This window comes from Lepidochelys kempii, chromosome 7 (genome assembly GCF_965140265.1).
Source record: "Lepidochelys kempii isolate rLepKem1 chromosome 7, rLepKem1.hap2, whole genome shotgun sequence".
In the NCBI taxonomy this organism is placed as follows: Eukaryota; Metazoa; Chordata; order Testudines; family Cheloniidae; genus Lepidochelys; species Lepidochelys kempii.
This window is the reverse complement of record NC_133262.1, coordinates 46,621,049-46,648,247: the sequence shown is the minus strand read 5'-3', so window position 1 is coordinate 46,648,247 and position 27,199 is coordinate 46,621,049. Positions and strand designations below refer to the sequence as shown.

General features: G+C 59.7%; 3 protein-coding genes across 5 annotated transcripts in view; 2 read left to right on the top strand and 1 right to left on the bottom strand.

Annotated features, from left to right (window-relative positions):
• Window positions 1–8,534, top strand: part of ABHD14B (abhydrolase domain containing 14B) — a 15,404-nt gene extending 6,870 nt beyond the window's left edge. Inside the window, exons 1-4 of one of the 2 annotated variants that reach the window (XM_073352521.1) lie at window positions 3,499–4,038; window positions 4,551–4,787; window positions 5,497–5,738; window positions 7,560–8,534. In XM_073352521.1, coding sequence (XP_073208622.1) covers window positions 4,580–4,787; window positions 5,497–5,738; window positions 7,560–7,742 — 633 coding nt within the window. In that variant the 5' untranslated portion in view covers window positions 3,499–4,038; window positions 4,551–4,579 and the 3' untranslated portion in view covers window positions 7,743–8,534. Of the gene's footprint in view, window positions 1–3,498; window positions 4,039–4,550; window positions 4,788–5,496; window positions 5,739–7,559 lie in introns of those variants that run through there. The other variant, XM_073352520.1, reaches the window with a different exon arrangement.
• ACY1 (aminoacylase 1) overlaps window positions 1–27,199 on the bottom strand; it is a 455,667-nt gene that overhangs the window by 57,594 nt on the left and 370,874 nt on the right. The window lies entirely within an intron of this gene.
• The window catches only part of PCBP4 (poly(rC) binding protein 4), a 35,003-nt gene continuing 22,669 nt past the window's right edge, over window positions 14,866–27,199 (top strand). The window contains exon 1 of the mRNA XM_073352517.1: window positions 14,866–15,010. The gene's annotated coding sequence lies outside the window, so the exon portion shown is untranslated. The remainder of the gene's footprint in view (window positions 15,011–27,199) is intronic.

The following is a 27,199-nucleotide window of genomic DNA, read 5'->3' as shown; positions in this document are numbered from 1 at the left end:
ACGCGCTATCTCAGAGTCCGCCCCTCCCCAGCCTTAGCCACGGGGCCCCCCGCCCTCTGGGGCCAACCCCGGCCCCCTCCCAGCCTTAGGGCCACGGGGCCAACCCCGCCCCCCCGCAGCCCTTAGCCACGGGGCCCCCCGCCCTCTGGGCCAACCCCGCCCCCTCCCCAGCCTTAGCTACGGGGCCAACCCCGCCCTCTGGGGCCAACCCCGCCCCCTCCCCAGCCTTAGCCACGGGGCCAACCCCGCCCTCGGGGCCAACCCCGCCCCTCCCCAGCCTTAGCCACGGGGCCCCCCGCCCTCTGGGGCCAACCCCCGCCCCCTCCCCAGCCTTAGCCACGGGGCCCCCCGCCCTCTGGGGCCAACCCCGCCCCCTCCCCAGCCTTAGCCACGGGGCCCCCCGCCCTCTGGGGCCAACCCCGCCCCCTCCCCAGCCTTAGCCACGGGGCCCCCCGCCCTCTGGGGCCAACCCCCCCCCCCCAGCCTTAGCCACGGAGCCCCCCGCCCTCTGGGGCCAACCCCGCCCCCTCCCCAGCCTTAGCCACGGGGCCAACCCCGCCCCCCGCAGCCTTAGCCACGGGGCCCCCCGCCCTCTGGGCCAACCCCGCCCCCTCCCCAGCCTTAGCCACGGGGCCCAACCCCGCCTCTGGGGCCAACCCCGCCCCCTCCCCAGCCTTAGCCACGGGGCCAACCCCGCCCTCTGGGGGCCAACCCCGCCCCTCCCGAGCCTTAGCCACGGGGCCCCCCGCCCTCTGGGGCCAACCCCGCCCCCTCCCGAGCCTTAGCCACGGGGCCCCCCCGCCCTCTGGGGCCAACCCCGCCCCCTCCCCAGCCTAGCCACGGGGCCAACCCCGCCCCCCGCAGCCTTAGCCACGGGGCCCCCCGCCCTCTGGGGCCAGCCCCGCCCCCCGCAGCCTTAGCCACGGGGCCCCCCGCCCTCTGGGCCAACCCCGCCCCCTCCCCAGCCTTAGCCACGGGGCCCCCCGCCCTCTGGGGCCAACCCCGCCCCCTCCCCAGCCTTAGCCACGGGGCCAACCCCGCCCTCTGGGGCCAACCCCGCCCCCTCCGAGCCTTAGCCACGGGGCCCCCCGCCCTCTGGGCCAACCCCGCCCCCTCCCGAGCCTTAGCCACGGGGCCCCCTCCCCAGCCTTAGCCACGGGGCCAACCCCGCCCCCCGCAGCCTTAGCCACGGGGCCCCCCGCCCTCTGGGCCAACCCCGCCCCCTCCCCAGCCTTAGCTACGGGGCCAACCCCGCCCTCTGGGGCCAACCCAGCCCCCTCCCCAGCCTTAGCCACGGGGCCAACCCCGCCCTCTGGGGCCAACCCCGCCCCCTCCCCAGCCTTAGCCACGGGGCCCCCCGCCCTCTGGGCCAACCCCGCCCCCTCCCCAGCCTTAGCCACGGGGCCCCCCGCCCTCTGGGGCCAACCCCGCCCCCTCCCCAGCCTTAGCCATGGGGCCCCCCCGCCCTCTGGGGCCAACCCCCCCCCCAGCCTTAGCCACGGAGCCCCCCGCCCTCTGGGGCCAACCCCGCCCCCTCCCCAGCCTTAGCCACGGGGCCAACCCCGCCCCCCGCAGCCTTAGCCACGGGCCCCCCCGCCCTCTGGGCCAACCCCGCCCCCTCCCCAGCCTTAGCCACGGGGCCAACCCCGCCCTCTGGGGCCAACCCCGCCCCCTCCCCAGCCTTAGCCACGGGGCCCCCCCCGCCCTCTGGGGCCAACCCCGCCCCCTCCCGAGCCTTAGCCACGGGGCCCCCTCCCCAGCCTTAGCCACGGGGCCAACCCCGCCCCCCGCAGCCTTAGCCACGGGCCCCCCGCCCTCTGGGGCCAACCCCCGCCCCCTCCCCAGCCTTAGCCACGGGGCCCCCCGCCCTCTGGGGCCAACCCCCCCCCCTCCCCAGCCTTAGCCACGGGGCCCCCCGCCCTCTGGGGCCAACCCCGCCCCTCCCCAGCCTTAGCCACGGGGCCCCCCGCCCTCTGGGGCCAACCCCCCCCCTCCCCAGCCTTAGCCACGGGGCCCCCCGCCCTCTGGGGCCAACCCCGCCCCCTCCCCAGCCTTAGCCACGGGGGCCCCCCGCCCTCTGGGGCCAACCCCGCCCCCTCCCCAGCCTTAGCCACGGGCCAACCCCCGCCCCTCTGGGGCCAACCCCGCCCCCTCCCCAGCCTTAGCCACGGGCCAACCCCGCCCTCTGGGGCCAACCCCGCCCCCTCCCCAGCCTTAGCCACGGGGGCCCCCCGCCCTCTGGGGCCAACCCCGCCCCCTCCCCAGCCTTAGCCACGGGGCCCCCCGCCCTCTGGGGCCAACCCCGCCCCCTCCCCAGCCTTAGCCACGGGCCCCCGCCCTCTGGGGCCAACCCCCCCCCCCGCAGCCTTAGCCACGGGGCCCCCCGCCCTCTGGGGCCAACCCCGCCCCTCCCCCAGCCTTAGCTACGGGGCCAACCCCGCCCTCTGGGGCCAACCCCGCCCCCTCCCCAGCCTAAGCCACGGGCCAACCCCGCCCTCTGGGGCCAACCCCCGCCCCTCCCCAGCCTTAGCCACGGCCAACCCGCCCTCTGGGGCCAACCCCGCCCCCTCCCAGCCTTAGCCACGGGGCCCCCCCGCCCTCTGGGGCCAACCCCGCCCCCTCCCCAGCCTTAGCCACGGGGCCCCCCGCCCTCTGGGGCCAACCCCCCCCCCCCAGCCTTAGCCACGGGGCCCCCGCCTCTGGGGCCAACCCCGCCCCCTCCCCAGCCTTAGCCACGGGGCCAACCCCGCCCCCCGCAGCCTTAGCCACGGGGCCCCCCGCCCTCTGGGCCAACCCCGCCCCCTCCCCAGCCTTAGCTACGGGGCCAACCCCGCCCTCTGGGGCCAACCCCGCCCCCTCCCCAGCCTTAGCCACGGGGCCACCCCGCCCTCTGGGGCCAACCCCGCCCCCTCCCGAGCCTTAGCCACGGGCCCCCCCGCCCTCTGGGGCCAACCCCGCCCCCTCCCGAGCCTTAGCCACGGGGCCCCCTCCCCAGCCTTAGCCACGGGGCCAACCCCGCCCCCCGCAGCCTTAGCCACGGGGCCCCCCGCCCTCTGGGGCCAACCCCGCCCCCTCCCCAGCCTTAGCCACGGGGCCCCCCGCCCTCTGGGGCCAACCCCGCCCCCTCCCCAGCCTTAGCCACGGGGCCCCCCGCCCTCTGGGGCCAACCCCCCCCCCTCCCCAGCCTTAGCCACGGGGCCCCCCGCCCTCTGGGGCCAACCCCGCCCCCTCCCCAGCCTTAGCCACGGGGCCCCCCGCCCTCTGGGGCCAACCCCGCCCCCTCCCCAGCCTTAGCCACGGGCCAACCCCGCCCTCTGGGGCCAACCCCGCCCCCTCCCCAGCCTTAGCCACGGGGCCCCCCGCCCTCTGGGGCCAACCCCGCCCCCTCCCCAGCCTTAGCCACGGGGCCCCCCGCCCTCTGGGGCCAACACCCGCCCCCTCCCGAGCCTTAGCCACGGGCCCCCCCGCCCTCTGGGGCCAACTCCGCCCCGCCCTCTGGGGCCGCAGCCTTAGCCATGGGGCCAACCCCGCCTTCTGGGGCCAACCCCCCCCGCAGCCTTAGCCACGGAGCCAACCCTGCCTTCTGGGGCCACCCCGCAGCCTTAGCCACGGTGCCAACCCTGCCTTCTGGGGCCAACCCTGCAGCCTTAGCCATGGGGCCCCCCGCCCTCTGGGGCCAACCCCGCCCCCCCTGCAGCCTTAGCCATGGGGCCCCCCGCCCCTGCAGGGTTGGCCCCGGGGCCCTCCACAGCTGTTTCTTCCTGAACCTGCTCACTGAGCAGGTCATGCCCTGGCTCAGGAGGATTCGTTAAAAACCCTCTCTCTAATGGAACAGGTTTCAGAGTAGCAGCTGTGTTAGTCTGTATTTGCAAAAAAAAAAAAAAAAAAAAAAAAGGAGTACCTTAGAGACTAACCGATTTATTTGAGCATAAGCTCTCTAAGGTGCCACAAGTATCCTTTTCTAAGGGAACAATGCGTGATCTCACTGTCATTGTACATGTCTGATCCTCTGTGAAAACCTGCTGGGCTCCTGGAGCAGTAAGTTCCACCAGTGAACAGTATACTACCTTCTAAGTATTGCCACAAATCAGCTGTGAATATCCTAACTTGTCAATTTGATTGAAGCCCCACTGATTGCAGTTTTGTAGAAGGGTGAAGAGTGCATTCACTTACTTTCATTAGCCAACTGGTATTGGATCAGATAATAGGTCTTCTCTCTAAATATCTGCCCAGACACGCCCAGTCTGTTCCTGGGTCGCTACTGGCCTGCCCCACTGCTACTTGCTCTCCCATTCCCCTGTGATCCCCTATTCATCCCCCCTCCAAAAACAAAGTTTCCAAGTGTACCATCCCCCCCACCCCCGCGTACCTGATGAGGCCATCCCAGTGAATGGACAGCAACCCCCAGTGTTATACTGTCCACCCACTAGCATTGAGATGAGGCAGTGAAGAGCTAAGTAAATAGGGTCCTTTGTGCCTAGATCAGGGACTGTGCCCAGAGTCCATTCTGGGGGGGCACAGGGCTCAGCCCAGGTTCCCGTCTCTTTCAGGACTGCTTGAAAGCACGAACAGGGAGGCCATGGCCACCCCGCAGGTGACGGTGGGCACCATCACGGTGGATGGGCAAACCCTGTTCTACCGGCAGGCCAATCCGGCCCAGCAGGCCCCCAAGCTGTCTGTCCTGCTGCTCCACGGCATTCGCTTTTCATCTGAGACCTGGCTCAACCTGCAGACGCTGTCTAAGCTGGCGGATGCTGGCTACCGCGCTGTGGCCATCGATCTGCCAGGTACAGCTGCTCGGCCACTGGAGGAATCCCGTCAATGCACAGCCCCATGGGTGGGGCTGGGTGGGAGAACAGCCCTCAGGTGCCGGGGTGGCATAAGCTCCTCGGGCGAGGAACGTCCCATCATAGGAGCACTCACGCTGTGCATGGCTCTAGCATCTCCCCCTGAGAGCTTTCACGAGCATTCCCTATACCCCGTAACTCCCCTGTGATATGGGATCAGATGGGGAAACTGAGGCTTGGAGAGGTTTCATGCCTGACCCACACATATACCAGGAGTCAACAGCATAACTGAGACTAGAACCCAGGTGTTCTCACTCAGGTCCTTCCCTTTAACTAGCAGATGCCATTTTCTCACGGCCTGTGGAGCAGAACCCAGGTGTTCTGGCTCCCAGCCCCCTCCGTAGCTCCCTGCACCTTTTCTGAATCATACTGTCAGTGAAAGCTGAGGAATGACCCTGTTGTGACACTAGGGGCCAGACTATTGCCATCTCCCTGCCCACCTCTATACTGTTTTTGTCTGTCTGGGGACCAGGGCTGATGGGGGGGGGAATCTGCCCCCCCCCAAGTCTGTAACTGGGGTGATGTGGGGGGTGTGAATTGGGAAGGGGTAGGGCCCCAGTGAACGTGATGCACCAGGACTGCAGATTTCTCGCGAGGGGCCTGCCAGCAATATCCGTAACACAGAGGGGTTTTGTCTCACGTGGTCCAGGGCTTGGCCATTCCAAGGAGGCGACAGCTCCGGCTCCTGTTGGGCAGCCTGCCCCTGGGGGTTTCCTGAAGGCTGTCTGTGAGGCCCTGCAGCTGGGCCAGGTGGTTGTGATCAGCCCATCCCTCAGCGGGATGTATTCGCTCCCATTCCTCTTCCAGCACAGCCAGCTGGTCCAGGCCTACGTGCCGGTGGCGCCCATCTGCACCGAGAAGTTCCCCGCCACGCAGTACACCAGCATAAAGGTACAGCCCCTGGACTGGCAGGGAAGGGGCAAGTCTCTGTCGTTGGGGACTCCGGTGTCCAGGCAGGGGCAGAGAACACTAGGCTGGGGGATGGGGTGGAAGAGCTAAGGCACTGGGCAGACACCGGGAAGTGGGTGAAGGGAATCGAGGTTGCAGACGTGTAACAGAGCAGTGGGGGAACCGGAGAATCCGAATCCAAGCCCCCACTAAAGGGAATGTCCAGCAGTAATACTCAAGCTCCATCAGGACAAAGCACTCCGTGTAGCACAATCAGCGTGACAGAAACCAGCACCTGTAGCCTGGCCTTATGACTCAAGGCCTAGGTGCTGCCCTGCACAGTTTTATGCTGGGCCACATCCATTCCTGGTGTAGCCCCACCTCACACAGTGGTGTTACACCCTTGTGACCTGAGCCCCTCCACTAGCTGGCAGACCCGTGGGACAATCTGCATTTCCCAGGCCCCTTTCACCACCTCCCTCACCCTGTGCTCACTGATCCCTCTCGTTTGCCCTTGTTCTAATGCTCCAGCCCCCACCAGTTTCAACCATTCCCACCCGCCCCCCCTTTATTTTTTTAAAATCAACCTGCTGGAGAAAATGTTCCTTCTTTTTCCCCCAGTGTGGAACTTGTATCCCCTCCTCCTAAAATAACCCTGCTGTAAGAGCCATCCTCAGCCCTGCACCCGTGATCCGGGGGTAGGGTCTGAATTCTGCAGGGCTAAAAAAGGGAGCCTGAGCCCACTGGCAATGGGTCGCTCCCAGCTCCCCCCTGGGAAACCCTGTCCTTGCGTGCAGCCCTGGGAAGTGCAGGGCTGGGAGGGACATTTTTATGCACAGAGAGGGCGTTTTAGCTGCTGGTTTTCAGTATATTAGTTTGAATGTTTCTATTCTCTTGGGCTCTGTGCAGTGGGACCAGATCCTAAGCAGCATCCAAGCAGGCGGAGGGGAGTCAAAGTGACAATGCTATCTTTACGCCTCCCCTGCATCTTTATCCTGGGCTAGCCAGCAACTGGGCCAGTGCACAGGGTAACAGAGCAGGGCTGCTCTGCCAACAGCCTCTCAGGGCAGTTCTGGCACTCAGGATTGAGCGCCGGGACCCTCCTTTTCATCCCCTTCTCCGAAAGCCAGGATGGTGGGAGGGCTGTCATGGCAACCATGCAGGGCTGGAGGATTCCCAGACCCTGTGGGAATTCCTTGGGTCACATACCCTATGGTTATGGCCCGTTTGCACCAGCTGACAGTCTGGGGCCTGGGCATGTGGGTGAAGGAATACAACAAATAGTCCGAAGAAAATGTGTCCTATTCTTCCAGATTTAAAACATCCATGGCACATCCAGATCACATGACCCTCGCCCAAGCACCGAGCCTTTGAACCTTTGCCCATCCCTGCTTTTAGCCTCCAGTTCTATCCCCCTCCAACACACACCTTGGTTTTTAGCTTCATGATTTGCCATTTTTGACATCTCACCTGACTCTGGACAGCAGCCCCTTAAGGCTCCAGCTCCCCATCTCCAGCGTTGGTCTGAATGCTGGGGGTCAGCAGATGCCCTGATTTCCGTGAGAGTTAAGCACCCAATTGTCTTTGAGGAGCTGGTTCCTAGAAAGGGATCATTCCCAACAACTCAATTCGAGAGGAAATTCCCAGACCCACGGGGGGCACGAAGCAATGCTCAGAACCAGTGAAGCTCCCAGGCAGGGATACACTCTCCCAGAGTTGCCAGGTTCTAGCCTCCCTCTTGTGCCACTGGCCCTGGTGATCAAAGCAAGCAGTACGCCCGTACCCACTGTCTGAGCTCTTGTGCCTTGTGTCCCCTCCTGCTAGACCCCCACGCTGATTGTGTATGGGGACCAGGACACCCAGCTCGGGGAAATAAGCCTGAACAACCTCAAGAACCTCCCCAATCACAAGGTGCTCCTGCTGAAAGGAGCAGGACATGCCTGTTACCTGGACAAGCCGGAGGAGTGGCACCTGGGCCTGCTGGACTTCCTGAAGAGCCTGGAGTGACGAGTGGCCTCTTTTCTTCCCCAGACCTCCAGTGCGCGATCTGTCAGGCACATGGCTGGCTCTTTGGTGCACACCTCCTGTGGAGGATCTGGGGCCCACAGCTTCTTTCTCTCACTAGAGCGGGTACTTAATTGATGGCTCCTTCCCGATCTCAGACAATCGCAGCACACTGGGGGGTTAGCAAATGGTGGCCACGAAGCCAGAGGTGCCCTCCTGGCAGTTAGGTGCTTGCTCCTTTTCCTTCTTTTTAAAATGATTAGATTTGAAAGGTTTATCGAAGCTGCCTGGCCACTAGCATGGGGTGAGACTGGGGGTATTGAGGGCAGGTTCCCCAGCTGCACATTCTAGTGCAAACCCGTCCTGCAAATCCTAGCTCCATAGCTGTGTCAATGCCCCTGCTCCTGCCCTGCAGCGCCCCTGCTACTCCAGCTCTGCCAGTGCCCCCAATCCTGCCCTTCAGCCCCCCCGTGACTCCAGCCCTGCCCCCACCCAGCTCTGCCAGTGCCCCCAATCCTGTCCTGCACACCTCAATCCTGACCTGTAGCACCCCCGGCTACTTCAGCCCTATCACAGCCCCAATGATGTGCCTTAATCCTGCTGTGAGCCTCACCGGAGCACATGCTGACACCCACGCGCAGCACTGCTTGGCTTGTGAGGAGCGACCCAGCCCCTGGGAGCCACACGGAGGCCAAACTTGCTACCAGCCTGGGATCGATCATTCAGGGAGCTTCCACCCAAACTCTGCGGCGACAGCACCTAATCCTTCACGAACAAATAAAACTCAGATCTGGGCCTCTGTCTCCATGCAGCTTTCCTCCCTTGCGCTAGTCCCCACCTCCTCCTTCCCGCATGGCGATGACACCTGGCCCCCTCTCCCAGGAAGCCCACAGCCACGGCAGTTAGGAACAGGGTTGTACATGGAGAGGACTCAAATTCCAGCAAGAGCAGACAGAGGGAGTGGGGTCTGCAGCATGCTAGGGCAGAACAGTCCTTGGGGTCGGCTGCTGGAAGGGTGTAGGGCAGTTTGATTATTCCAGAGGCAGTGTGTCACATGGTTAGAGTAAGGGACTGGGTGTCAGAACTCCTGGGCTCTATTTCCAGCCCTGGAAAAGAGCATTGTCTAGGGAGTAGACCAGGAGCAATGGTTCGATGTCTAAGCTCCAGGAAGGAAGTGTGTCTAGTGGCTGTAGCCAAAGGCTGGGACTCAGAACTCCCATTTCCTGACCCGCAAGCAAAGCCCAGTTTCTACAATGGCCAGAGCCTTCGATATGATGGCAATTCCCTCTCCAGCACTGGTTCTCTACAGGGAGGAGGGGGTCCCCGAAAGGCAGTCTCTCCTGTGAAGAGGTCCACGAATAATGGAGTAGGAGGAGCACTGCTCCGTGGGATAAACAGGCACAGCCCTTGGGAAGCGTGATCCAGGGCCAGGCGCAGCAAGATTAGCACCATGCCCCAGTCTTTCCTTGGGAATCCCCTGCCCCTTTCTGGAGCCAGCTGGCTGCGGCATGTGGCCAACAGCGGCCCCTGAGGTACACATCCCTTTGCATCAGCCCTGCTCCTACGGGACCTGCTCTCCCATCAGCCCCTGGACAATGGAGCTGGTTGATCTAGTTCACCCTGGCTCAAGAGGAAAATGGCAAGTGACCTCCCTCCCCCCCCATCCCGGAGTAACAATGCAAATAGCTTCTTTTAAACGCCCTGGGGGATTACTGAGTGAGGGGCCGAGCTGAACAGATGGGGCACAGGCTAAAGCCGCCAGCCACATGGCTGCTCCAGAGCCACCTGGCCTGGTTCCTTAGCACTCAGCCCAGCCAGACGGAGGAGGGCTCTGATGCTCGGCTCACACCCTGAATGGCTGAGGAGGAGGCTAGATAATGCTGAGCTTGATCCTCTTAGGCCATGCGGGGGATTTGCTCCCAGCTCAGCCAGGCCGGCCGTTGGCCAGGCCATGGGCATCCGTCACGACCACGTGGCCACCAAGCCCTGGGATGGAGGGGGTGAGGGAAGGGCCACAGGCTTTGAAGTGCCATGGCACTAAAGCACATCCAGCCCTGGGAGAGCAGCGGCTGTGCCTTGGCCCCAAGAGACAGGAGCTGGGAGGCCTCCATCTGCTTCTAGGGGGAGGTTGTTCACAGTGTTCTTGCTGGCCAAGGACTGAATGGGCCACGGAGATTAAATGCATCTTCCCACCACTAGAGGGTGCTCTCAAGAACAAGGGCAAAGGAGGGCTGCTCCTGCACTGGAGTTGCTAGCAGACTGCCCATCCAGCACCTTTTGCCCATGCGAATGTCCCCATCACTATCGGAGAGGAGAAGACGCTCCCCAAAACAGCGTGGTTCCCAGAGCTACAGCATAGGTGGTCAGGGCAAGCCCGGCTGGAAGGGCCAGGCACCTCCAACACTCAGCAAGTAATATTTCTAGTATCCCAGCAGTGCCCAGCGACCCCCACCAGGGATCAGGCCTGGGGGGTGCTGCACAGACGAGCTCCCATGTAGAACTCAGCAAGGATGGATTTGGGGGTTTGCTGGGGGGTGAACCTCCATTAAGGGTCCAACCCCGACATCACATTTCCATTTTGAGCCTTTTAAAATGATTTTGGATTTTTTAAAAATAAAGGCAAGGCAGGGAAAGGTGCTACCCCTTTAAGGCCGCACAGAGGGGAGTGGGTGAGACGGGCACAGGGCTGGCAGACTTGGTTATAGCGTTGGCGTGAGCTGGCCCGAGCCGTGGCCTCTTCTGCCCAGGATGAACTTGGCGCGTGTCTCATCTCTCTCTGCGCAACACCTGTGGCTGCAGCGTCATGAGGCACCTGCAGCCAGCTTTGCAAGCAGCAATCCTAGCGCCATGGTCTTGGCCTTGCTGTCTCCAGTGCAGCCAGGAGAGCTGGGCCTGGAGATCCCAGGGGTTACGGGGTTAAAATGCCTCTGGAGCCAGTTCCTGGGAGTGGCCCAGATCTGCTGGCTGATACAGAGGGGGATGGGCCTGTGCCCCCACAACCCCCTTTCAGAACACCCCAGCCCCAGTGCAGAAGGGGGAAGGACTACTTGCACCCTCAATGCACACACAGACCAGCCCCAAGCTGGCCCCAGCTCTGTGTAGCCCAGGGTGGTGCCATGTGCTGGTGCATTTGGATTCAGACAAGGGCCCGGCACACAGAGCTCTGGCCGTCCCCATGTGGGAGCATGCAGGGGCACGGCTACCCCTTTGCAGCAGTTGTGGCTCCTGTGTATTGCACTTACATTCTGCTCTCTGTGTTGCTGTCAGCTCCGTACCTTGCGTTCCCGCATCCAACCACTGCTCCAATTACCAAGGAGCATTTCTAGGCTCTCCTCTCGGGACTGTCGTGTTCCCGGCGCAGCACATCCTGCTAGCTGGCAGCAAGGATGGCGAGCTTCGTCCAACGCTGCCCGTTCTCCACTCCCTGCCCGCCCCCTCCACGTACTCGACTCCAGCCTTCCCCTCCCTGCAGGTTCTTGACTCCCCACCCATCCCTCCCTCCTCATCCTCTGCTCCCTGCCCACTCCTTCCTCCACATCCGTGGCTCCCAGCAGGTAGCATGCATTCCCCAGGGTGCATTGATGCTAGAGAGCAGCACAGCGCCCCACTTGCATCACAAGGCCCAGTCCTTGGAGTGTGAGCTCTTTGGGGCAGGGACTCCTACGGATACAGAACCTAGCACAATGGGGCCCTGGTCCCTGGGTGTGGGCTTGATGGGCTTCTAGCGTACAAAGAACAATACCAAGGTTGTCCGCATGGCCGACCGGCGCCAGAACAGAAGCTGCACGATGAGATGTGACAGCGCAGCTGGAGGGCGCATGCCACAAGCACTGCATGGTAGGGTACCCTGATCCCTTGACATATCCTGCTCTGAGATGTGCGCCTGCAACCAGGAGGCCAGTTGGTCACCAGCAGGATCAGGGAGCGTCCCTCGCACAGGTCTGCCTGCTCTGTGCCAGGCTAGTTCTCCTCGCAGAGCAGTCTGGAACACAGCCCAGCGGGCAGCTCATGACAGCCAGTGCTATGGCAAACCACTGCTGGCAGCTGTGCAAGGGGGCATCTAAGACACAGCTGGACCACCGGGGAATGTTGGGAGCGGCACAGAGGCCTGGAGGAGCGACTGCAAGACACTTAATTGCTGCCCCTCGGGAGCCACCGATTGCACGGGTGACTTCCAAACTCCAGGGAGGCTCCGGGCATCCTTGACCCCACAGAAGAAAAGCCTGCGCTGGGAGATGACGGTGCCGAGGGCACACTGCTCACCCCCAGGGGCGCTCGAAAGGCACAGGTGGGGGGGAAAGTAGCCGGACACCGCAGAGCGAGCAACAGCAAACTGGGGAGTGTGGCTAAGCTGGCAGAGACATGCCCACATTGCGACAACTCCAACACAGCGGGTCTCCTCCAGGAAGCCAGGCCAAGGCCCAGTGTTCACCAAGGGAGCCCCCCCACCATGTCTGTCCTCCCACACATGATGTGAAGAGACAGAGACAAGCAGCCATCAGGAAAGGTCTCCCAAATGGAGGGATGGAACGGACAGACCAGGAGGCGCCCCGGGCAGCCTCTGTCCTAGTCACATCCTGGGGAGGGGGTGGCAGTAGGCAGAGTGAGCCAGCCCCACAGGAGCTCTCTCTCCAATCCACTCTGAAAACACAGCCTCCTGGAGCATCGCTGAGAGCCCAGCCGAGGGCAGCTGCTCAGGAGCATCAGACTGAGCAGTGAGATTAAAAAGTGGGGGCAGCAAAAGACGAGGCATTGTAGGAGGCTGCATGGGGTGGCGTGAGGGCAAATGCAAAGGCAGGCCTTCAAGCCAATGGTGGCCAGAGTCAGCATGGCGGGGCCCAAGCACAGTTCAGACAGGGACCCTGTTGCAGAGCTGAGGCTAGTGCAGTGGGGCTCCATGCCCCCCGCTAGCAGCGAGGCCATGGGCACAGTGTGGAGGCAGTCGCTAACATGGTGAAATCCTTGCCCTATTAAAGTCAACAGCAGTTTTGCCATTGACATAAGTGGGGCCAGCTCACCCCATCTTCCCTCCCCCCCCACCCCCATTTCTCTAGCTCAGGCGGAAAAGCCTAGATCTGAAGGCCTCACGTTTGATCCCTGCAGGTGCCCTGATCAGGACGCTTGCCAAACTGCATTTGAAACATACAAACCTTGCAAAAACCAGCCACAAGCAATCAAATTATGGAGCCAACTCTACACAACAGCAGAGATCACATCCGGTCAGTACCCAGCGCATCCAGCTGGGTATTACCAGTACCTGTGCCAGCCACAGGGAGATCACTTTCCAAATCACCCCACCCAAGCACAGGACAGCCCATCACCTCCCATCATTCCTTTGCCCAATGACAAAAACCCAATGGGCCAGATCCTCGACTGGTGTGACTCCATGGGGCCTTCAGCAGTAACGGTGTCCATGTCAGAGCCCTGTGTCCTCCTGGTCCTGGTCCTTCTTCCGCACCATCCTCTTCACTGGAGGGTGACAACACATCGCCGCCCGCCATCAGCTGAGCATTGGAGGCAGAGACGCTGTGCCGGGTGGGGGGGGAGGGGAGGGGATGGTGGTGGTCCCCTGCTATAATGCAGGGAGTGAGAGCCCATCTTCACAGCCCCTGTGCTGTCTCCATCCCAGCCAATTGCAGCACCTATATGTCTGGGAATACTGGGCCACTGGGATGTTACCACTAGCCTGACCCTTCACAAGGAAAACAACCAAAGCCACAACTGCCACCTCTCTGCAAGAAGTGCCCATTTTATGAGGACTGCATCCAAGGACACGCTGCCTGCCATGACTCCAGCAGGTGGGGGGAACACGTGCAGGGCCATCCCGCTATGGCATCTATATACATTGGAAAGGCAACACCTGGACAGGCTGAAAACCCCCAACTAAACCATGGAGGAACTCCTGCAAGAACTGCCTGATCCCTAGCCCTGCTGCACCAACGAGTGGATTAGTGGAAGAAATAGGGCCCATTTTGCTAAGATGAGTATTGCCAGCAAACTAATGCGACAGCCAGGAAACCAGAAACGTTCAGCAGAGCCATGCAGCAGCCTGGGAGCAGCTGCTGTCTGGAAGACGCGACGGGATCAGCTCTCGGGGAGATGTGTCTGCACCAGCCACGAAGTGGTCAGGCAACATGACAGCACCGACAGCCAGGCTCTGAAGGGGTGGTATTTAGGCTCCGAACTCCCTTCATGGCAGTGAACGTTAGGAGCTTAAATACCTTTGTGGATCTGGGCCTGGGGGGCTGCAGAGCCACATGGTTACAGTGGTGGGTCACATCTCATGACAGGTTCATGACCTCTTGGGGCCCTTTCCAGTCTCCACTGCAAGCCTTCAGGAGCTACACCAATGCCATTTCCTATTGTCACCGGGTGTCTAGTGTAAAGGGGGAGGCTCCAGTGCCTGGGCATCAAAGCCCCCTTCGTTTGCGAGCTACGGGTGGCCACAGAACTGCCAGGCACCCCCGTAGGACCGCTCCCTCCAAACCCCGCTGACACTGCTTTAACTCTATGGACCACGGGATCCACTCTATCCTTCGACGACCCATCCATCACAGCCTGGTGAACGGCCACTGGGCCCCGGGGGTCCCGTCACACATGCCCGCCCGGGCTAGTAGCAGCCTGCGGGGAACCTCCAGCACAGAGACACAGCGCCCCCTAGGCCTGTGCAGTGCAGGATGCAATCCAGCCTCTCACCTACCCAAGGCCCTCATCCCTAGAATTCCCCTCCACCAGGGTTAGCAACAGCAGGTGCCCAAGGGTTGATGGCTGGGTGGCACACTAGCTACCTGCTCTGTGACAGGCAGTGAGGAGGGGAGAGAGCAATGGAAAGGGAAGAGCCCTCCCTGTGCCAGGGACCCTGTGCCTGGCCCACTGGCGGTGTCCTTGACGCTGGGCCGGCCGCGCTGGCCGCTCGGTTACCAGGAAAGAATGCAATTACAAAGGGCGAGCATATGCCAGCGGAGGGGGGGGCCGGTGGGGGTGGGGGTGGGGGATGGAATGTCCCTGTCCTTGGCAGATGGCCTTACCCAGTATGCATTGTTCCTTTTAGTGTCTCCTTTATCCGCTGTAATTGGATCCTAGAGGGAGGGATGGAGGATGGGCGGGATGGGGGGTGGGGGGGGGGGAATATTCCCGAGCCTCTGGCCTGTGCCTCGCCTGTCAAGCATTTCATTGTTCTTGGCTGATGTCACTCCCAGTTGTTACCAGCGCCTCTCCGGGTGACAATGTGGGACTAAGAGGCGCAGCCAGCCTGGGGACAGACAGAAAAGGTAAGCGAATGGGGGAGATCTGTAACTCTGGGGGTGCCGGCACGGCAGAGAGGGCGCCCCGGCAGTGGCCCCACAGCAGAGCAGGGTGCAAGGTGTTACTGATTGAGATAGCAAGTCTGCCCGGAGTGGAGGTGAAATAGTGACTGGGCAATGGAACTGTGGGTGAGGGGGGAACATGCCAGCCCCAACACCTGCTCCATGGGGTGAACACAAGGCGACTTTGCTTTGCATGCTCCATGGCTCGCTGAGTGGGACGCAATGTTCCAGCCCCGTCCCAGGCTGCTCAGTAACGCGGGGATTCGAGGGGAGAAAGAGCTAAAGTTTTCCTCCTCTCGGAGCCATGTGTTTCCCTGGCAAGGAGCTCCAAAGCTGCCTCTGGGGGGCTGGGAGAAGGGAGCTGCTCCCAGAAACCAGTCGGAAGGGTCTGAGGATGCCTCCAAGTTACCTCCCCGCCCTGTTTTAGTTGGAGCGGAGAGGTCCCAGAGGCCAGGGAGCATATATGGTGCCAGAGGGCCAGTCCCCAGTCCAAGTGGCAGGTACCCAGCACCCGGGGGCACTTGCAGACTCACATGCCAGGAAGCGACAGGGTCTCCAGAGGACCTTTGTCTCTCTGCGCAGATTTGTTCCCATCGCCAGGGGCTGCACAGGGCTCAGCAAAGGGATTATTTTAGTGTCCAAGCAAGGAAGGGACTGGCAGTGCTGGCTGCAGCCTGACACAGCACTCTAGGCATTCGGAAAGCTTCCCACTCACACAGCTCTGCCCGTGCTCCTCAGTCCTGACCCACTACCCATGCTACTCCTTTCCCAGCACCTTACTCCAGCTCAGCAGGGCCCACGCTCTGCTCCGCTGCTCGGACCTGCACCCAGCTCTTGCTAGTGGGCCACAGGCCCAGCCCTGCAGTCTCATTCCCGCTCTGGGTCCCCCCCTACTCAGCTCAGCTGGTGCCTCTCAGCCCTGTCTTGGCATCACCATACAGTGGCCCCAAATCTGACATCACTGCATCTCCTATTCCTCTGGGCCTGAGTCCCCCCACAGCTCTTCCAGTGCCCCTCATTCCTATTCCCTGCCACCTGTAGCCCTGAGCTGGGATCACCACTGTTCTGAATCAATGAGGACACAGATCCAGGGGAGTCAGTGATGAGGCCATCCAATTCATTCCACTGGTGACCCAGCCCTGGCCTCCTGCAGGGAAGCCCGCACGCACCACCTGCCGCCCCACAGCTGCAGATTGCTTTCATTCTTCCAACCCCGCTCTGTCCTTTGTTCCCATTAGCCACCCAAATGCCATTCGCCGCTGGGCATCTTACTCACACAGACCCGAGCACTACTCACATGACATAAAAATAATAATAAATAATAATAATAATGTGCATAGCACTGGGCACTGTGCCAGGCAGCCTGAGCCCACAAGGGAGGTGCCATATCTAGCAGGGCACTCCTACCCAGTTGGGACCAAAAAAAAAATCCCACCTATATAAAACTCCCTCTGGATGATCCACAGAGCCATTTTATGGTGCATCTCCAGGGAAGTCAATGGGGTGAACGTGGCCCATGTGTCCATTTGGCTGGCACAAAGGGAGGGCTGTAGAGGCAGAGAGTAGCCCTTGAGCCCCTCCATTTCCCAGGTGAGGTTTCCTGTTGAGCAAGATGAGCCACCACCCACCAGCCTGCTTAGATTGGTTTGCCCATCTGTGCGCAAGAAGGGTTAATAAGGACCACCAAAGGTTGATGCCACATTCTTTGGGCGGGAGCTGTATCTTGGGAACCCCACGCTCAAAGGCCCTCAAATTTGGACCACTGACCCTACCCCACATCTCCATGAGGCACATCAATTTTCGAGACAATCTGAGTCAGCACAAGGATTTTAGGGCACTTGGAAAAAAATGAGCTGGTAAACAGTAAGCAAGTCTTAACCTTAAATAGAGCAAAAACAACGAGGAGTCCTTGTGGCACCTTAGAGACTAACAAATTTATTTGGGCCTAAGCTTTCGTGAGCTAGAACCCAAAGGGGTGTGTAAGGGGATGGGTCCCAGATACGGTGGAGACAGAACGTCACTGCCATCAGCTAAGCTTTGCATGAGACAGCCACATTCCAAGCCCTGACTTTATCCTTTCCCTGCAATGGACATGACAAACTGGGGAAATCTCTGGCAGGTTTCACTGCCACCCCACCCCCACCCCTATTTCTGCTCTTAACCCCTATTTCAGCATGCCAACAGCTTTTGGCGTCCCTGGGTGGGCAACAAGGCTGCAATTTAGCCTTGCCCGGATCCCTTCCGGCGGTCTATATGAGCCTTCCAGGACCAGACTTCCTCCCCCCCAGCTAAAATCCAGATCCTGCAGAGAACCCCTTGCCCCTTAACCTCGAGACAGAATTTTCCAGGGGGCACCCCCCACCACGTGACATCTTCCCAGGAGTCTCCCCATCAGCTCCAGTAGGATGCTCCATGTCCATTCCCCTCTCCCAGCACCAGTGACACATTCTTTCCCATCCCCTTTTGAGGTGTGGGGGACACTCTCAAGACCCCCTCCCCACCTCACCAAAGTACTCTCCTCCCCCAGCAGACTCTCTCAGCCCTGAGCTGCCCAAGGGTTTCTAATTCCCCTCTGGCCACAAACATTTGCCCCTTTGTCCTTTGAAAGCCTCACATCCTCCAGCCTGCCTCGTCTGTGTCATAAGGGAAGCAGGGACCAGCCTTCAGAGCATCTGTAAAGTGATCCTGTGAATGAACCCCCTCCTCCTCACCGGGCTAGGAACACATGGGGAATTGTTCTCGGCCCCAGGATGAGAGCACCCTCCTTCCTGTGAAAGCTGGGGGCGGGATGGGGAGGGCTAAAGAGGAAGCTACCCACACACACAAACTTTCACTGCAGCTGGGGAGCTCTGCATTACCCTTTGTGTGCTGGAGAATGTGGGGGCTCAGAGAGGATTAGGGGCACAGAGACTTGGTGTTCTGTATACACTGCATAGCCATCAAGGGCTTCCCCGATCAGCACTTCCTGGTGGCAACGGTGAAATTAGAACTCAGATCCTCAGAACAAAATGCACGGCTGCCGGTCCTAAGAAAGCCCCTGCACCCAGATGGCCAGTGACTGGCCTGATTTCTCTATGCTGGCTATTAGGGCACCAATTATCCCAGTTCAGTTTAGGGGTGCACAAAACATAAGGATTAAAACCCACTGATCCAGTGATCAGAGCACAGGACAGGGGGCCAGTAGCTTCCGAGTTCTAATCTTGGCTCTGCCACTGTTACCTGGGGCCTGCAACATTATCCTCAGTTTCCCCATCTAATGTGGGGACAATAGTGACCTATCCGTGGGGAAGCCATGAGGATTGTAAAGCACTTTGCAAGGAAAGCCATCTCATTATCATCCCTGTACCCCAGACTGATGCGCTTGGAGCAGCGGGTCGTTACACCTGGTCCTGCCCAGGCTGCCAGGACCCTAAGTGGAAGGGGAGGGGTTGACTCAAGAGAGGCAGAGCTGACATCCAATCAAACGACAGAATGCCACAAGGTCCGGTGCATGCCTAGCACAGCTAAGCGCACACAAGAGAGCTGCTTCCCCAGCTTGCCTCCGGGCTCCTCCTCCTAGCGGGAAGAATGTGCTGGGCTCAGCTGACTCCCACTGGATCTAAGGGCCCCTGACAGGCAACCTGCAGGCGATCCCTAGCAAACCACCTTTGTAGCGGCTCTGGGAAGGGCAGGACAGAGTTGTGGGGAGTCAAAGGATATTTTAGAGATACCGGGACCATCAAGCCAGGTCACCCCTGTTTTTGCTACAGTGCCCCACAGGTCCTAACCCTTTAATGAAGGGGTGGGGCAGAGGCGGGAGGGGACTGGATCTCTCACAAAGGCTTCCTTTCTCCCCAGTGTAGATTAGTCATTGCCCTTCCCTACGCAGGAGCACAGACAAACAGCAAACAAAGGCACATGTGAGCAGATCGTCTAGCATAGAAACCAAGCTGAACAAGATGGGGGTGGGGGTACGTAAAACCTCTTGGCCCTTCCTGTGCCATAAAGAAGCCAGGAGGGGCATGCTCCCCTCCTGCCCCCTAACCGAGCTGCCCTTATGGAAAAGACAAGGGCCGGATTTCAGACACAGGGCCCCAAGCACCGTGGCTTCCATGCAGTAACGTCCCGACAGCTGACCCGCATGGCAGGAATAGTCACGCTGCATTCACCCTCGAGCTCAGGGCACTTTGCAAATGCTCACAAAGTGAACTCCCCTAAGGTTTTCACTACAGACCTACATCGGTCTAACTGCGTCGCTGAGGGGTATGAAAAATCCAGCCCCCGAGTGACGCAGTTATACCAACGTTACCCCGGGATCAGCCTCTCCAGTCAGCATAGCTATTGCCTCTTGGGGAGGTGGATTAATTATGCCAACGGGAGAAGCTCTCCCAAAGCATCTTGCAGCTGTAGCACTGTACATGAAGACAAGCCCTGAGTGAGGGGAGCAGCACTGGCCAAGGTGCTCCTCTGGCTCCTGTTACCATAACATAGGAGCACCTAACAGCCTTTAACATAGTCATTCTCAGCAGGGCAGGGAAGTAATGTCACCCCCATTTCACAGATGGGCAAACTGAGGCACTGAGCGGCTATGTGACTTGCCCAAGGTCACTCAGAGCAGAGAATTGAACTCTTAGTCGCAGGCTAGCACCTAACCACTGGGCCATCCATTCTTTCCATAACACTTGGGGAAACTGAGGCACAGAGCCTTGTCCTTAGCTGCACAGCACATCAGTAGCAAATCCAGTCACCTGACCCCTCTGTCCACCCCTTCTTCCTTGCCATGGGAAGCGGGGGATATGGCCAGAGAAGCTCTTCTCCTGGACAGCCAATCGTCCTGTCACTCAACCTGATTGTCTTGGTCAATATGCCACGTCTGTGGGGGACACAAACCTACGGTCTTGGCAGGCCTGGAGCTGACTCAGCCCTCTGCAGAGAGCCACAGCCCTTGCCCTGGAAATGCCCCAGAGCTCAGGATCAGGAGGTCGCGGGAAGGGTGTTAAAAATGAAACCCTTCCCAATGCCCCTGGGTGCAGTAGGTGTGTTCCATCCTCCCCTCATGCGTCAGGTCTAGCCATCTCCCTCTGCCAGCGGACCCCCCCAACTCCCACTCACTGGGGCAGCTCAGGGGCTCCCCGGCCTGAGAGCTGTAGGGAGTCGGAACTGCCTTCGAGGCTTGTCGCACCAGATCCACTCTGTTCCCGTCCCTCAGCAGCAGGGCCAACTCCCCGGGGCTTTGGGGTATGTGAGCGGAGGTCTGTCTCTCTCTCTCTCACCGGATCATACAAGCCCCAAGGGAAGCATCTCCCTGCTGGCCCCTGGCTGTCCTCTGACAGTAAGCTGGGCGCTTTGATCACGGCTCCGAGCTCCACGGGCCAGGCACAGAGCGCTGCCCTGCCAATGGATCAGGCAGCAACAAGAGGCGTGGGCTGCTGATCCTTTTCATCCCATGACCTACTCTCTCATGCCATCTGCTCCCTTCCCAGAGTGCCAGTCGCACCCACTATCTGCCACGGCAAACACCGCTTCCCCCTCCCTGGGGAGCTGGGCACCAACCAGAGCAGGGGGACTACCTCTCCCCTCCCAGCCAGGAGGTAGGAGTGCCTCTGCAAAACACAGTGCTGCCTGCAGACAAAGCCAAGGGCTGGCCATCGGCTTACTTTACCCAACCTCAAGCAGATCAAGTGAGGAGGGAGGGAGGGATCATCTCGGTAGGGGGGCCTCTGATCCGCACTAGGAGGGGGTTTTAGCAGACCCCTTCTGGGGTCGTGCACCAGATGCACTCCGGCATCACTCGACTGACTGCCAGGGGAACCCACGTGCCTCCCAAACGCTCTGCTAAGACAAGGCCCCAGCCACAGAAGGGCTGCATCTCCCATCCCCAGCCCAAGCGGGCAGAACCCACCTGGCTAAGATTCAGAGTAATGGGTCCCCAGTGCTAACACCACTGATTTTGCTGGCCTGACTCTGGATCGACCCCTGCGTAAGAGGAGCTCAGAGTGGGGCCCAGCTACCAACTGGGGTCTTGAGGAGTAATTGGGGTTAGAGGCTGGAGGAGTGTGACTGTCACTCATGTGCGGGGGGGCAAGAACTCCCACAGGGCTTATGGACAGGAGCCATGAGAGGGGTGGGGGTCCCGCAGCAGGGACTGCCCCTTGGGATCAGACAGTGTATCTCACCACTGGTTTCCTGATGGGCTTCTGTGAAGAGCACATGCAAAGTTGCTCCCTGTGGGGGGGGGCACCTGCCCAGCTGCAGAGCTAGGAATTAGCTCCCATATCTGGGAGAAATGGGGGCATCTGGCCAGGGCTGTCCTGGGTTATTGCAAGGTGGGGGGCAGGACAGGGTGTGGCCAGGGCAGCCCCATGTGCTGCTGGCTTCTGCAGGGGCTGCCCTTGCTGATCCCCCTTTGGTCTCACTGCACCAGCGTTTATCTTGTGGCTGCATTTCCCCACCCCTTACATGCCCCAGCAGACTGGTATCATGTTATTTCAGCCCCATAGATGGCTCCTGGATCACGGAAAACCCGCGTTCCTTTACAAACACTAGTCCGTGAGCACACGCTCAGTGCCTGTCCACAGGGGAACTCAGCAGCCAGCCCATGCCCGCAGAGCTGCCAGACCCGCTCACCAATGCCTGCTGGGGTGCGCGCTTACATCCTGCTGGCATCCATCACCTTCCGGGGCACTGCTGGCACTGAACTGTGGCACACGCAGCTGCTTCTACCCCCTAACCCTCTCCCCACACACACTTCCTGCAGGTCCTGTGGTCTCCTACCCGCCCACTGACCTGTCCGAACCCTGCTTGGCTCTAGGGGCGTGGAATGGCTGTAGACACAATTCAGGAAGGCAAGATGACCTCACCCTCTCCAGCAGCCACGCCAACCAACCCTGGACTGCCCGGGGCTCTGTAAGCAGGGAGCTGTTCAGAACCGCTAGGCCCTGGCAGGAATGCATTGCGGGGCTAGGCTCTCAGTTGCTTTTCATCGGCCTCACCCCATCAAAGCTGGTGCACCTCCACTGAGAATCCGGCCCCTGGCATGCTGCCCAGGAAGGGAGCTGAAGGAAAGACCCCCTTAGCACCCCACATGATCACTGCAACATGCAAGAGACCTGTCCCCTTTCCCAGCCTGCATTATCATCCTCTTCAACCAAGCTTGGCATGCCGTCTCCTGAGCTGGAGTCCAAATAAACCCCCCCATTACCCGAGACCCTTTGATGGGATAGCTGCCGCCTGGGACAGCTGGTCGAGATCAGAGAAGCAGCTTGACCGTGTCTGCATTTACACAGCTGTTGCCTTCTCGCTGGGTAAACTAGCATTTTGTGCCCGGTTTTCTTTAGGATTCGCAGAAGGGAATCCAGGGGCTTAACTATTTTGACCCTGGATATTAAACCACCCAAAGTCCCCTCCCCCTTCGCCACCCCCCTCCCCAAGCACAGCTGTGTCAGGGCGGTTCAGAGCAGCGGGACCCAGGTGGGGGCTGGATCGAGCACCCCAGCTCGCATGTGAGTTTGCATTCCCTGAATGCTTCCCCTGAACTTGGCGAGGACATCACAGATTATTGGCAGTGGTGGTGCCGAGTGCGGGGAAGGGGTGGGGGGCTCGGTAAAAGTTGCTCAGAGGGTAATGCGGGCTTACACGTGGATGTGGGGGGACAAACAAATGCACACGGAAGACCAGGAATGGGCCCTTGAAAAAAAGCCGACCTCTTGGAGAATCAGTCTCCCCAGAAGGGAGACCAGAGCAGGAGGGCTACAAGGACAGATCTGTCATATGCAAAGGCAAAGCAAAATACAGCAGGCCAGAGACTAGGGGCTCTCTGAGCCACAATCAGTTGGCAGCATGGGAGATAAAGTGGGCGGTGCTGTGCTGTAACTATGCCCCACCTATAAGTCCAAGCCCCATCCATAAACCCAAGATATAGTTATGAACCCCAATCTTGCCCACAAGCTAAAACCCAAGACGCGCCCACACTCTCAGCCCCATCCACACACCCAAACCTCACTATTACGAGCCACGCCTACAATTCAAAACCCCACCCAGAAGCCAGAACCCTGCCTACAGTCCCACACCCTGCCAGTCCCAAAACATGCCCATACTCCCAAACCCCACCTACAATCTAGCACCAGATGCTTCTGGCCCAGTGATCAACAGGAACAGTTCACCGTACCCAGAGTTGTCGGAATCGTTCCGGGCTACCGTCTCACTGGGATGGGCAGCACAGAACTTGGGTGCAAGGCTGGCTGGCTGCAAGCACAGGCTCGGGTCACATTTGGGAAGCCCCAGCCAGTACAGTCCATCTGACCCTGGCTATGCAAACATCTCACCAAGGAAAAGGCAAGATTAGCTGGTGTCCTTTAACAAGGCCAGGGCTGTGTGTTGCTCAGCTGTATTTATTATAGGCATTTCAATAGCACCCATCACCTTAGTGTTTGGGCACTTTTAACATTTAACTCTTTAAATGACAAACAACATTTCCCAAATATAGGGAGCAAAGCCCCACGCTGATCTTGCAACATATACGAGGCAGCAATTTTGCCATCAGCCTGAATGCAAGGGGTCTGGGCAGGAGCTGGTGCTTACAGAAACCTAGGCACGGTTGCAGCACTCCCTGGACACAGGGAGCTGGATTAGAGCCAGGTCCTAGATATCTGGGCCTGGCACTCTGGGAGAGCACAGAGCAGCGAGAAACCCAGGGCCTGTTCAGGGAGAGGTGGAAGGGGAAGATCAAAGAGCCTGAGAAGGAACAGAAGGAAGAATCCATTTGAACAGGGACAGGGAGCAAGAGCTCAGAGCCTGGGGAACATGGGAGGGGGAACTGATGTGTTCGGGGAAGCCCACAATTTTGGTGGACTCAATCCTGTTTAGTTTTTAACCACCCCTGCCTCTGCCACTGCGCTGCCCTCATCCAGTAACATGCCACCGACATCAGCACAGGAGACATCCAGCAGCACAGCTAGTGAGTGCCACCTATGTATGCCAGCAACGTAGGTGGGTGCCACCCCGACGCTCCTCACCCAGGGGGAGTAACACCTGCAGACTGCTGGGGAACACTCCAGCATGGCATTCCCCCAGCACGTACCCAGAGCGCTGAGCTGCACTGCACACCACTGCCTCTGGGATGCATCTCGCATAGCTGGACTAGTTAACAACCAAGTAGATAAGGACAAATAAGTCAGTGGCTCTTCCACTGGCCTGCTGGGTGACCCTGGCCAATTCCCTGTCCCATGCCTCAGTTTCTCCATCTGTAAAACAGGGGATAATGATACTGACCCCCTCGGTGAAGCGCTTGGAGACCTACTGATGGAAAGAGCTGCATAAGAGTGAGGCATCACCATCAAGGGTGGCCAGAACTAGGCACCTTCACACAGACAGCAACGTCCCAGAGATAAGAAATGATGATGATATGCTGTGGGAGTGCCAGGCAATGCCAGGGCCTGAGTGTGTTAGCTGGTCATTGAGCCCTTGGGAAAGACCGATCCTTGTCATGTTCATTACCTTGCTGCTCCGAAGAGTAGAGATGGCCGAGCACAGGGAGAGCGAGGGTTAGGGGTGGGCTGATAGGACATGGGGCGGTCACCCAGGTTCTAGTGAAGGTACCAGTGCAGAGTCTAAAGGGCAGATTGTGCCCCCCCCCATTCAGGGACTTAATGGAGATCCTGGTACGAGCTAGGGCAGCCCTCAGGGTTGTGCCTCTGATCAATGGGGCTTTGCAGGGCATAGGGTGGCTGGGGTGTGGGTCTAACCTTTACTACCCTTCCCTCTTCTGGCCTGCCCCTTGCCTCTGCTCTGTGCACGTCTTGTGCCAAGGCTCTTGCAGAAGAGACGGAGAACTGGCACAGCCAGCGGTGCACCGGGCGTAGGAGCGTCCCACTCCGGCAGTACCCTTTAGGGAGCTGGGTGGCAGCTCACAGCATCTAAAGTGAATCTCCACTCAGGCCCTCCAGCTGCAACAGACCCTGCTTCCGGAAACTCTGCCATCCCCGGACTCAGCCCGGATCCACCAGAACCTTTGGCCGAGACTCCAGTCCCATCTGGGTTGCTCTCGATCACACTCCCATACGCCAGCCTCGTCCCTGCGCGTGCACATCTGGCAACCCAGAGCCCACGGCTGGCTGCACCTGCATGCCCAGCTGGGTACATGTTCATCTCTCTGGGACATGAGGCTGGCCGGGAGCGAGAGGTCGTGGCGTGTGCATTGGGTTTGCGGAATGGGGCTACTGAGGCAATATTATCCATACCTGTTACAGTCCCCTTCTTCCTGCACCTCAGCTTACCTCTCCGTGGGCGCACAGACCCGAGTGCTGTCATTTCACACAACGCGACCCAGTTAAACCTCAGGGCTATTGTAAACCCTGCCCGGTAGGGGTGAATAGTTCCCAGTCAGCTTCAGAAAGATGGCCGTGCAATTTCTTAGGGCAGGTCTACACTACAAACTTACAGCAGTGCCTGGCACAGAGGCCCTAAGCCGATGGGAGAGAGCTCTCCCATCAGCTTACTAACTCCACCTCTGCAAGACGCAGTCGCTAAGCCGGTGGGAGAAGCTCTCCTGCCAACATAGCGCTGTCGACACGGGAATTCACGTCGGTATACATGCATCGCCCAGGGGTGTGGATTTTTCACTCTCCTGAGTGCCGTAGTTATACAGCAGTCAGTACGCAGCGTAGACCAGACCTTAGAGAGACAAGGGGTTGAGGGAATCTCTTTTATTGGACCCATTTCTGTTAAGGACGTTTCGAGCTACTCAGAGCTCTTCTTCAGGCCGGAGTTCTGTGCTATATCTGCACAGAGCTCTGTGTAAGCTCAGAAGCGTGTCTCTCTCACCAACAACAGCTGGTCCAATAAAAGACATTACCTCACCCACCTCGCCTCTCTGATATCCTGGGACAACAGGCTACAACAACGCTGCAAACATTCAGTTTCCACAGCTCCCATTCGCCAGGAACCGTGACCAGTGGGAACTGGGGGGGCCACACATGTGGATGGGGCAGCACGCAGAGCTGCCTGACCGCACCTCCATGTAGGAGCCGGGGGGGTGGGGGGGGACATGCCACTGCTTCCGGGAGCTGCTTGAGGTAAGCGCTGCCTGGAGCCTCCATCCCTGATCCCCTCCTGCGCCCCAACCCCCTGCCCCAGCCCTGATCTCCCTCCTGCCCTCCAAACCCCTCAGTCCCAGCCTGGAGCACCCTCCTGCACCCCCAATCCCTCATCCCCAGCCCCACTCCAGAGCCCATACCCCCAGCCAGAGCTCTCACCCACCCCCGCACTCCAACCCCCTGCACCAGCCCGGAGACCCCTCCCGCAGCCTGAACTCCTCATTTTTGGCCCTACCCCAGATCCCGCACCCCCAGCTGGAGCCCTCACCCCCTCCTGCACTCCAACCCCCAATTTTGTGAGCATTCATGGCCTGCTATACAATTTCCAAACCTAGATGTGGCCCTTGGACCAAAAGGTTTGCCCACCCCTGCCTTATTTATACCTTTCCCCCATCCCCCACTGTGCTCTGATTGGCTGAGCTCTCAGAAGTGACTGGGTGTGGCCAGTCAGGTGGCTTGCCCACAATGAAAACTTCCTCTACAGCTTCAGAGTAGCAGCCGTGTTAGTCTGTATGCACAAAAAGAAAAGGAGTACTAGTGGCACCTTAGAGACTAATTCAAATAAATTTGTTAGTCTCTAAGGTGCCACAAGTCCTCCTTTTCTTTCTACAGCTTCAGAAACAGTTACTGAGCATGTCCGGTAATGACCACGCTCTACGTCAGGGTGTTTCTAGGCCCCCTGGTGCTGAGTTGCCCTGCTCAGATGGGCAGATACAGAGTACGCCAGTTGCAATCCGCATCCTCTCCCCATGGCTCCTCTCCTGTGCCTTAAGCCAAACAAAGTCAAATGCTGCAGTGTGCAGCAGGTAGGTTACACTTGCTGATATGATGCCGGTCTGAGCGTGGAAGTGGGAAAGCATGTGCATGATTGGGTTGCTTGGGCCCAATAGTCAAAAGTACGGACCTGCTCCAGCTTCCATCAGGTGGAGGGTTTAGTGTTCAGCACTTCTGAAAATCAAGGCCCGTGCTATTCTGGTGCATGTGGCTAGAGGGCACGTGACTGGTGGATGTCTTAGCTGGCGATTCCCTGGATTTGTGGTTGTGGTGGAGAGACTTGCTTTAACTGGGAGTAAACGGAGTA